At 33.9% G+C, this 12,855-nt stretch overlaps 1 protein-coding gene across 2 annotated transcripts in view; it reads right to left on the bottom strand.

Moving 5' to 3' along the window:
- LOC106468126 (vitamin K-dependent protein C-like) overlaps positions 1 to 11,336 on the bottom strand; it is a 32,367-nt gene extending 21,031 nt beyond the window's left edge. The window contains exon 1 of one of the 2 annotated variants that reach the window (XM_022396428.1): positions 11,160 to 11,336. In XM_022396428.1, the coding sequence (XP_022252136.1) occupies positions 11,160 to 11,232 (73 nt within the window). In that variant the 5' untranslated portion in view covers positions 11,233 to 11,336. Of the gene's footprint in view, positions 1 to 7,197; positions 7,312 to 11,159 lie in introns of those variants that run through there. The other variant, XM_022396429.1, reaches the window with a different exon arrangement.
- Between the last annotated feature and the right edge of the window lie 1,519 nt (positions 11,337 to 12,855).

The following is a 12,855-nucleotide window of genomic DNA, read 5'->3' on the forward strand; positions in this document are numbered from 1 at the left end:
GGTATCGAAACCCGGATTCTAGCGTTGTAAGTCCGCAGACATACCGCTGTGCCACTGGAGGGCTTGAGTTACTGGGGAGCAGAATACTCTTTTTACTGACAATAGCTTTCGTGCGATTTCGTCGGAGTTCAGTATCCTGTTCTCATTTCCTTTGTTTAATTAACGAGTACTTTACTATAACGAGTACTTTATAATGCTCTATTTCTACAAGTTTATAATATTAATGTTAATAACCAAGTTCTTGTTTAATCTTTTTTTTAAATAATCAGTGAATGTCAAGTTGCTAAAATAAAATAAAACAAACGTTATTTTACCCTAAAATAAATAATAAATAAAATACCAGACAAAAAACAATCAAACTTGTTTTGTATTTAGGTACCTTGAATTTTACAACTAATAAAACCTCATTTGACACCGTGTATATCAAAACTGGTCTAATGATTCTCGTGACCCTGCACAAGACCACCTTTCGAGTCATTTTTGACCACTTTCTTTCAAAAATAAAATGTTTTATATGCATTTTATTGTTTTAGCATAGGTGAGTTAAATTATGATATGTGGTTGCAACATGATTTACTTGAATCTATAAAACAGGTGTTTTCTTAATTGTCTGAATTATTAATAGTTAATTACAGACTGACATGAATATTTTCAGCAATAGAGTTCTATATATGGGTTTATAAAAGGTACAAACGTCGTTAAATGCATAAACTACCAGGAACAAATATATCAGTTTGAATTTATTAACTACCAGGAGTAACTTTATAAATTTTGGTAGGATAATGGGACAAAAGATCTGGTATTTAAAGGAGATGCGAAAAAGCTAATTCTGTAGTATATCTAAAATAGTTCTTACTTGCAAACCTGCACAAATATCAAACTACACAAAGATGTCAAGAATTAAAAACATCAAACCTGTAAATCAAATCAAAGTAAAATATAAGATACAAATATTTCTGAATTTATAAAGTTTCAACATTTTGTAAAGAGTAACGGAAATATAAAGTAACAGAATGAGATAAATTAAAATTTTATGGTAAGTGTAGAGCGCAACGTACATGTTTGTTCGTAATATACACAAAATATACACAATGGGCTATTTGTGCTCAGATCATCAAGGGGATCGAAACCCGGTTTCTACCTTTTTAACTCCGCAGACATACCCTTGTACATGTTACAATATTACTTTTTTTTCGGAACTGCATAAGTTGTTTGGAACAAACTTAAACTGAAGTGGTGCTATTATTTAGAGTTGGAAGTTATTTTATAATAAATAGACCCTTTAATTAAAAGTTCGTTATTTAATGATCCAGATGGAAAATTATTTTAAAAAATTTAATCAAAATGGGATTGTTGCTATTTTCACTATGTATGCGAATTGCAGAGTGTGGAAGATTTAAGAGTTGCTTTCCATTTCTGCTTGATACTCCTATGTCTTCACACGTTCACGAGTGTAGTTGTAAGGGTATAATATTACCAATGTAAGTGGCATTAGAGCCACAACGTGTATGTTTATACTCGATCCAGGAAGACATCGAATTATGTAATAGGTCTTTAGATCTGAATAGATTTTGTATCCTGGTGGGTGATTTAGATATCATTCGAAGATTAATCTGTGGATAAATAATTTTAATTATTCTTTAATTTGTGATTTTGTTTACCTAGAAAAGGAATGATCAGTTTTAATGGCTATTTATCCACAGTATATGATTTCCTTGGAGGTTCATATTATACGTTCCGAAACGTTCGAGCATTAAATGTTTTTTGCTGTCTCACAAGTATTCATTTTTATTCATCATTGAACTTCGATTCCAATCTAATGAATCTATTGCAAATTTAAATCCTTGCCTATAAACACAAATAATCATAGGTTTTAATTCATAACTACACTAAACCAGTAAATCCGACCATGCGTTTTAATTGCAAGATAAAATATTATTCTCTGTCAAAGACAACTCTCAGTTTAAACATCACCGTGAGTATTTATACGTCTCAGTTCACCATAACAAACTAAATTATCTCTTTAGTAATCCCCCCCCCCCCAGTAGCACAGCGGTATGTCTGCGGACTTACAACGCTAGAAACCATGTTTCGATAGCTATGGTGGGCAGAGCACAGATAGCCCATTGTGTAGCTGTGTGTGCCTAACTTCAAATAAACAAACTCTTCAGTAAGGGTTTCTGAAAAGTGTAATACACAGTATCTGCATTCCTGTATATTTCTCAACATTTAATGAGCAAAGCATTTCAATGTTGTCGTTAGTTTGTTTTCGTTGTTGTTTTTGTTTTATTCTAGGGGTAGAGCTTCATAACTTTTTTTTTGTGTTCACCGCAGAGATCGAACCACGAATTTTAGCATTATAAGCTCTCAAGCTTATTGATGAGCACCGGGGTCTCCTCGTTTGGGGTTAAAAGAGTAAAAGAGAAGAAAAAATATAAATTAGGTCTTTTGCTAGACGAGTACATTTGTCTATTGGAAAACTCAAAAAATATAAAAAAAGACTACAGTGAAAATTAGCACGGGTATTTGATAGCGAAGAGATAAAAATATAATATAAAATAATGGCATAGCAATGATTTGGGACCTAAAGCAAAACTCTAGAATGTGTTCCTCTCTGCTCAATTACACGCACATCAGGATTAGATTATAGTCATATTAGGAGACTCGGTGAGCTATTCTTATTCGAAGCTTTACACAACTCTAATTTTAAATCCTCAATGGACAAACTAGAAACAATGTGAAAAAATAACGTCTGCAGTTAATATGATTTTTATTAAACATTTTAGACATATTGGTTTCTAATGCTTCGTCAGTTTTGAAGCTTAAACAGTAGCTTTTAAAGTATTATATTACATATTTAAATACCGTTTCAGAGAATTTTTAGGGGGATAAAGATAGAAGGAGTGAACACTGAGATATCTCCGGGGAAGGTGTTTAGCCACAGAAAATTATTAGCATTAGCATTTTGACTACTTTAATTTATATTGAAGAGTTAAATTATGGTAGTTATTCAGCTTAAAATTTTTAATATCTTATTCGTATATCTGGAGATCGTCCAGTAGGCGGATTTGACTGCTGTGATGCATTGCTATCTACTTCCTGTTGTGGATAAGCATGTATTGGCTTCTAGTCAGCAATAGTCTAACCTTATTGTAGACCCATCGTAAAGCACAAGAAGTCTGTTCCAAAGATAGTCACATTCCCATCAAGGATCCTCTTGCTTTTCAAGGGAAGTATTTCTGTATCTCTTATTACTGATCTTCCGCTGGATGTTTCTAAACGTTTTTATGCTACAGTCGCTTCTCGCCCTCCAATCCTCACTCTCTTCGATGCCGAATCAAACCTACCCTTTACTACTACCACCTCTTTACATCCAGGTGTCAGCCATTCATGTACTTCTTAAGCCATTCTCGAAATGGTCAATTACTCGTTGTCTGGTTTTTCGTTTTTATTTTTATTTCATTATTATGCAGCTCCTTCTTTATTTTTGGAAATATCTAAATACTGCCTCTGTGCTGATATTCAGGAAATAATATGCACACGTAATAGAATTATTGTGAAATTCACTAACCCCAGTTATACACTATAATTTGTAATAAGATTACCATTGCTACTTTTGGCTTAATATTATTATTATTCAAACGCTCGAATCATCTACACAAAAGCAGAAGCCTCCACTTCGCCATACTCCACTACTTTCCTGGATGACTCGTGGGGTTGTTCCATCCATTACTGGGAAATCATTTCCAAACTATTGGCAAATGGCACCTTAGTTCAAAGTGAAGTTCGAATTCAAAACTCACGGAGTCCAATATGTATTATCACGATCTTAACCGAAAGCAGTTATGTTGCAGCTCACCTTCTCCAACATCAAGTTGAGGCTTCTTGGACACCACCTCAACAACCCCTTCATTGCGAAAATGTCTCACCTGCAACTCCCACTCTATTGCAATATGCTCTAATATGTATGGTTGCCACAATGTAGAGGCTTTCATTCTGCTAGACTGTGTGATGAACTGGATTCTACGCCTATTTTTAACATCTTTTAGGGGATCATCCTATCCATTTTTATCGCTTTCCAATGGCTCAGGGAGACCTTTGCCAAAATATGATGATCTTTACTATAGTTGCTTTTCTTAATACCATAGATCTCGAGACATTACCTAATAATTATATCATTCAAACTCATTTTATTGAAGACATTTTGCATTTCATAGCTATTGTTATACGGAAAATCTATTCATATCAATGTGCATTTGTCTAGACAGTATTAATCATTTGTAAGTTTTTAACATTCATATGCAGGCTACATATTCTGGACTTAATACCCATTTTCATTTCAGGCCTTTAAGGGAATCAGGATGGACAGGTCGGCTGAAGATACTCTGTTAAGGTTTCTTTACATCAACATTACCGAAGAACTAACCACTTTTGAAAACACTTCTGTCTGCCAATGCCTTTGATTTCTTACTTCTCAATGAGATATATTATAGACCATATTAGGTTGCAAGATTACCTGGTTAAATTTTACATCACACTAACCATCCTATGAACATTAGAAAAGGTGGAGTTAAAGTAGGTAGCAGGACTATTCTTTCAATTCAAATACATAGACTTCAGCTGGGGGCACAACCCTGGACACCTTATATACTATCTACTTCACATCTCGTTTCATCACACTCACTATTATCAATGTTTGAACTGAAGATTCTTTGCTTTCTGACTTCTTCCTCTACATGGATCATAATTTTGGAAGCTGATATCAATTATCATTGTAAATCTTCTTCTGATTACTAGATATATTTTTCTCTTCTATTTTATACTCGTCCTGAATACAATAAACGTTGTGAGCTTGGCAAATTTCATTTCACTCATAACAGTTCACATTTTTTCTATAATTGGTAGTAATAATCTTCTATTCTAGTTCAGCTAGCCACTGGAAATACATATGCGATACTAAAGACTCAAAAGACATCTTTGAATTACTGTGATGGAGTCTGCTTTCTTACTGGGCCCATATCCTGCAAGAATACGGTTGTAGATCTTTTCTCTTATGAGCTTATTAACTTTTTTGCTCAAAAATTAGACACTGATATTACTTCAGCTAGCTTCTAGCATATTCCAACCATTTGTTATAATTTACATAAAGCTGCATTGTGTTATTGTTTCACTTCTTCACTTTTTATTTCGTCAATATTCCCGTTCCAGAGATCCAGTCATTCTACAGCATCACAGGAGTACATATTGTAGAGTTGTACTTATATACTGGCAGTTAAAAGACTAAAGTGGTAAAAGATCTGTAATCAACTTATGGGCATGTAACGATTTAAATTACTAACTGGCCAATTTTGCTCTCCCAGTTACACAATCATAGATGGTAACTCAACTCCAACAACGCCACTTGACAAAGCCAATCTCTTTGCAACCTTTCACAATTTCACAAGGCAAACATTCAAGCTTCTCAACAACATCCTCACCCGGCTTTGATACTGCAGTTTATGTTTCCAGGTTATCCAGTATCTCTTTATCTGAGCTTAACTCCAATTTTAACCACACCCTTGAAGACAATTAGAAGGCTGTTAGAATAACTGTGGCTAATATTCATCTAGCTCTACAGAATAAGAATAATACTGCATCGTGTCAGATTAAAATGACCTATACATACATCTGTCATGCTCTTAGAAAGTTTTTTTTTTCTGTTTCTGGAAATATTCTTCAAAGTTCTTCTTTATACATTAGATTTCACTTACAATCTTGGAAGTTATCAGCAATCCTACTTTTCTTGAAACCCAATAAGGCTCAAGTATATGTTTTTACCATACAATCATTCTCACAAGTGTATTTTGTAAAATCTTTGAACATATAATTGCTATGTATCTACATAACAAACTAGATACACAAGTTGGATTTTCCCACCTACTTTCTATCAGGATAAACTTTTCTGCCCCTCAGACACAATTATGAATCGTTTTAATTTAAGTCGACCATCTTGTATGATACTTTTTGATTTTGAAAGGACCTTTGGTTCGGTCTAGCATCATGATTTGATATCAAGCTGTGTTATATGTTTATAACACTTTCTTATGTTTAAATCATTAATTAATTCCTACTGGAACGTCAGGCAGTCATCAAGTGCATATACTTGATATTCTTTGCTCACCATACAGGTGTTCCACAAGGTTCAGTTCTCTCACCTCTCTTCTATATTCTGTATGTTTCAGATATGCTTACAGCCTTCACATCCTGTTCAGACTTTTTAGTATGCTGCTGTAGTGGCTACCTGCTTGACCATGGTCACCTTAAACAAGGTTTTACAAATAACAGTCAATCAATTTCTTGGGTGGTGCAGACACTTGTAACTTAACACTCAATACACATAAAACCAACGTTATTCGATTTGGTCCGAGCAAAATGATATGCCGACCTTGCCAAAATCCTGATATCTTTAATGTTCATATGTGCCACTTCCCATAAATATACGAGTTTCACCTTTTACAGAAATCTGATATAAAAGGCTTACCTTGTAATAGCCAACTTCAAGGTCACATATCAACTCAACCTTTTGTGGCGCCTGACTGAATCCACTTCGGGTTGGAATCTACTTTTTGTTCTTTATCCTTTTATGGTCTTCATTCGTTCTTGCATTACCTCATTGGATATCTGCTTCTTCTTATTTTTTTGCCAAAGATTATCAAGCTAGAACGACATGCCATCTATCTGATGTTCAAAATCAAGCTACCCGGTCCAAAACCAGGGGTTGTATGGTCACACTACTCAACAATCTTCAGAAGCTTTGTACGAAATGTATCACATGTGCTTCCAGACTTACAGTATCATCCTTGCTGGTTTGCTAAACTCCTATAGTCTGCGTACTTAGAACGTGGTGGACAGAGCACAGATAGACCATTGTGTAGCTTTGTGCTTAATTGCAAATAAACAAACCTTTCCACTCATGATAGCAGCGCAATGATATTCTTGGCTCAGACAAACTATTTAAATAAAATGGATTAGGGTTTAAATTTATTTAATTTTAGGAAAAGAACACTAAAAAAGCTATAAACGACTTTTTTGTTATTTATTGTTATATATGTTATTTTCATTTTCAGTGATTTGAATATAGTGAAACATCTTAATTAATTAAATAAATGTTTTGTCATTATTAACATGGTATAGTTTCATTGTTACCTACAAACTCACTTTTCATATGTTCTGAAAGAAACTGCATCAGTTCATTCTGAATAGTAAAACAGTATTCCATCTGCCATGTCAGTGAATTGCTGCGTCATCGGATTGAACCTCCATTCGGGAGAAAAAAGTGTCGTTCTTCACTTCGCCGATTCTTTCCCAATCTCCTCTGAAAGTATGAGTTATTTTTACCACCCATTGAAAAACTTATTTCTAAAATTTTACTTGCTTTCTTATCTCGTGCTTCAAATTGTCGTCCACTGTTCTATGCTGCCTGCACTTAAATTGTTAAAAACCATACACTTGGTTATTATGCGCACTGGAACACTTAAAGTTATATTTCTTCCGCTTTACGACTTTTCAGTCACATAACCTTGGATCATGAAGGATGGTATGCAAAGTTATTTTTATTGGAAAAGAGCCAATATGTTTCAAATTTGGAAAATAGTATAATGTCGTGATTGGGAATGTTAATACTGACTTGGTCATGGCGGGGTATAAATATTTGCAAACATATGTTGTTTGTGTTGGCAGAATGGATCCTTTAGTTTTCAATATTGTATTCTATGATAAGCCTGTTTAATATGAACAGGGAAATCGTCCATATCAATAGAGTATCTATTACCAATAACAGTTTCATCACATCTTTTTTTTTCTTTCATGAAGTAATCGCATTGTTGCACTTTCAATAATATATTACAATTAGAAGAGCCAGGGGTCGCTGGACGTATGTGGCACAGTTGGAGTATAATTCCAAGGCTTGTGGTTCTGGAATTAATTCTCATTCTTTATAAATGCTGATGTTTTAACCCATACAGCCTTTAATTTCTGTTTATTTTATTTTGACTGCTTTCAAGAAAGATGTTTATTTCGAGATGTTTCTTCTTCTTTTTTTTTTTTCGTTGATCTGGTAGTGCTACTTTGTTACACTGTGGTGGTGCTTATTTCTGGTGTTCTAATTTCTGGGACACAAGAATTCCAAAACCAGAACTTATTAAAATCATTAATAAACATAGTGTGTAGAGTTTGGTTCAAGATAAACTTGACCCGTACAAGGTTTCGTCACAAACAAATTTGATCATCAGTTAGATTATAATGAGCAAGAAATAGTTCATTTGTAGTTCTTAGAAAAATTGTTGGCTAAAGTTTTTAAATTGTATGATAGAAATGGTGGATGATGAGGTTGCTGCTACATGTTTCCAAAACGTCATCACTGAAAATAGTCAACTGTCAGGGATACCCAACTTTGTTGGAAAGGAGGAAAGGGAGACAAAACTACTTAATTATAAGCTCAATCATTGGTCAATCTAAATTTTTATTAATAATAATGTTTAAGTGAAAAAAGTGGAGGGGCATGTGTCCCTTCTGCTCTATGTTTTAGGTGTTTATAGTAATGGTTGCTAACCGAACTCTTTTCCTTCATCATTTCCTTGAATTATTTTGTTGTTTTAAAAATTTAACTCAAAAGTTTTTTTCAGAACCATAGAACTTGAATTAAATACATTAGCTGTTTGCTGCTTACTCCGGCCTTTATTTTTCACGAACTCACAGCCTAAATGTTACATCAAGGATTGATCATCAGTGTTCTGTTTTTCATAAACTTCATGTATAATGTTTGGCTGTAGTGATCAATCACATAATACTATGGTTACATGTTTGATAATGAAGGATTTAGTGTTTCGTCACGTGAAGGACAAAGTTTAACTGTGCAGAAATTTTAATTACACATCTTGATCCAATCTAAAACTAACAGGTAATATTCAATCACGTAATAATTTAGCTTATGGTCACATATAAAAGTAACGAACCACATGTAGTGCCATATGAACGATACCTACACCATTCTGTCATTCACGGCTTCAACTTTCAAGTCTGACTGCGCATAAAAATTATTCTGCGATTTTTTCATCACACACGAATTTAGCCTACAATATTCACGGAGACCAATAGTAATTGGCTGTACCTAAAATTATAGTCTTGTGCCATACATGCACTTGAAAAAGTGTAGAATCGCGCTTGATATTGGTCATACTTTAATTTTAAGTAACTTTCAGGCTTTTAACGTGAGTACTCATATTCTTATTAAGTAATTTATTTGGACTATCATCACGGTTTTGAGTTTTTTTAATGCACAAGCTTTCAGCTCAGTTACTTAAGCCTTCTTTCTACAAGTGCGAGACGTTTAATAAACAATAGGATCTAACATGATTCTGTTGTTTATTCAACGTCTCGCACCTGTAGAAGGCTTATGTAATTGAGCCGAAAGCTTATGGATTAAAAGACGTAGTGAGTCCAAATAAAGTACTTAATAAAATACTTTAATTTTGTCTGTAAGGTTTTACCAGTGATGGATTTGAATAGTGTGGTACAGGACTGTACCATGCATTATATCCCCTATTAGTTAACTCGTCAGGGTTGTTTTTAATTTTTTATTGTACCTTAACTTAGTTGATTTAGTGTATCTCACAAGGGGTAGCAAACTGAATTGGTAGGAGAAACTATTAAAGGTTTTCCATATTTTTTGCCAGTTCAACACTTCCACTAAACACATTTGCCTTTGTGTTTTATATTGTGTTTAGTTTAGTGTGCATTGTTTATTTGAATTTAGCTACAGCAGTCTAAGAGTAGAGGGAAGGCAGCCAACTCTTGGGCTATTCTTTTACCAAAGAATAGTGGGCACATTATAACGCCCCCACGGCTGAACTAACTAGCATGTTTGGTGTGATGGGTTTTGCGAATCGAGCGCCCTAACCACTTGGCCATGCCGGGCTTTAGTGTGTAATAAAAGTTTGTTTTCAACTATGCATTTGTGTACCGTCTCTTTCTATGCAACGAACTTAATCAGAGTTTGGAGATAAACACAAAACATATAAATTGTTATTTATATATATATATATATATATATAAAGCATGTTCTATGAATAATTATGTTCTTCAGAATTATTGGCTTATTTTGAACCTATTTTTTATTTCTTTGTTAAATAAATATAAACTTAGTCTGTGTTGTTCTTACAAATAACGATAATTTTGGGCAAATACTCATTTTTCCCGTATTAAATTTTCAGTCATAGTTGGAGCCAAGCAACTGTAGCAAAGAACATAAGGGATTCGCTACAGATAAAAAAATTTACATATATTTTTCAGAATAACAAACTAGGACATATAAAAAGGGTTCACTGGCGATTATTTTCATATAACACAAAATATTGGTTTAATTGTAAAACAAAAAATAAGTCCTTAATCTTGCTAAGTCGAATTGCTAAATCGAAGATTTGTGTTTAATGCTCCAACTTACTTTAAGCTATGAACTAACATTGATATTGTTATAAAACTTTACATACCACGATTTTATTTGTATTGTTATGCTTATTTTATTGTTACACAAGTTTAAAAAAAATGATTACAGTCAAACTTAATCGGTCAAGGGTTATAAATTTGTCCTTATTAAGTTGTGTATCATCGAGTGTTGAGTTTTTCACTGTACATGTTTTTAACTTCTTAAAGTTTGACAAGGATATCGTACAGTTTCTAAAAACCTCCCGCTTGTAGACGTGTTTCACCAACCCGTACCTAGAGCGGTAGGATAACCACTTCGTGATAGGAAAACTAGTACATGGCTGTCAGGTTACTGAGCTTCTGACCCACTTAGCATAAGTGGCCTCTAGTGACAGTAAATCGCAATAATTGTATGTTACGTTTGAACCCAGAAAATATCTACAAAATTCAAAGATCCCCACATAAACAGATATGATTCCATTTTCTGGATAAAACATTTTAACGTTGTTAGAAAACTTTTTAACTTTGTGTATATAGAAATTAAAACAAAAACTTGAAAATAAAGTTTGATAGATAACAATAGAAGTTCTATATATGCGATTACATATTTATGCTGTAGAAGTATAAAATACAGCAAGAGTGCAAGAACTTAAAGTAATGAAAGGATTATTTTTGAAAAATGAATTTCTCAAGCTTACCCGTTTCAAGAAGTACGATACATAGAAAACTCAGTAGACAAGCACTCACAATATTTCTGCACACCAACAACATCTCTTGGTGTTCTGCCTCCTTCTATTCCCTTGAAGCTTACTCTTACTTCTGACCTTAGCTTAGCTGTTCTTGTCGTACATGTGTGCTCCTTCAAGAACGTGGTTTATCACGGCGCTTCAGCTGATTCCTTGAATAACAAATTTTTATGTTAAAATGAAGTAATGTCAACCAAACCACATCTACCCTTGTAAGCTGAACAGCTTAAAACTGTATTTCCCCTCCTTCTATTCAGCTTGTTATATTTTATACATATTACAGTGGGATAAATTTCTACGTGACATGGGGTAATCGCATCCAACATTTTAATCAGCCTAATCTCAAATATTCAATAAAAGTAATGATATTGGCCATCACGTTATAACGCCCCCACGGCTGAAGGGGCGAGCATGTTTATTTGGCGAGAGATTTCGATCCCGGAACTGACAGGTTAGTTGAGTGCCCTAACCATCAGACCATGCTAGGCTCAATATATAAGTAAAAATCGTACCTGATTTCAGATATAAAACAAGAATTATATTCATGTAATAATTAAACTATAAATATGTGTGGTCGCCAGTAATTTCTTAGGAAGGATGTCGTTTTCTTAAGGTTATTTGTTTTTGGTCACAGTGCATCTTTCTTTGATGTTTGTGCAAGTTATGACAAAAACTCGATGATGAACAAGTTATGTTGATATACATATTTGTGCAAGCTTTAAAAATAAAATGGATACTATTTATTAAATAGAAGTTTATAGCAATTATATGCAAGTAAATCATTTTTTGATAATTATATGTATATAAATCATTTTTTAAATAACTATTTTTCGTGTTATTACACCTGAAAAAAATTTTGTGGACCCATGGTAAACACTATTGCTGTAATGGCTTGGATGACTGTGCAATGTATAGGATTTGAATATTCAGTGAACAGACATGATCTCACCAGATGGTGAAGTAATTCTTTGATGTTTCAATAATGCTAGTGCAGGTTCTGTTGCCTGTAAACAGTTCCTTCATTGTCATATCTTCAAGAAAATATAGCAAACAGCTTGCATACACAATTAGAAGTTTAATGTCATCCTGTACCTGTGAAAAAACCATTCCAGTTTCACTATCATTTGTGTCAATATCCAGGAAGACTAGAGAGTCCTGAAAAGGATAAACCAACACTTGTGCATTGCACAGTGTTCACATAAAGTATGTATCAACATTATCAATGCAGACAGTTTTACAGCTATCTTGGAGAAATTGACTCTAAACTGTTGAAAAATGATGCAACACTTACAAAGTTGCAGACTTTTCATAAGGCTTCAGGCTGGAACCAGCCTTTGATCAATGTGATCTTTGCAGAATTAAGGTATACTCTGTTAACTGCCTACTTTGTAACAGAAAAAGTCCTCTACCATGCATATAAGTTCACACTTTCCTGTATTCAACTTTAGTCTACTAGATCCACACTTTCCTGGTTTCAACTTCAAGTCTGTGTCTTTGATGTTCTAGGATATCATTCTAAGGTTTTCAGTTGCAGCCTGAAACATATGTCTCCCATTACAGTCCTCTAAGTGTAAGTTCCCACAGCGTTTTCAAATGATAGAATATATAGCATGATGCAGAAGGCATAGAATCGTTATTCCTAACTACT

The sequence above is a fragment of the Limulus polyphemus genome, unplaced genomic scaffold (genome assembly GCF_000517525.1).
Source record: "Limulus polyphemus unplaced genomic scaffold, Limulus_polyphemus-2.1.2 Scaffold2881, whole genome shotgun sequence".
Lineage (NCBI taxonomy): Eukaryota > Metazoa > Arthropoda > Merostomata > Xiphosura > Limulidae > Limulus > Limulus polyphemus.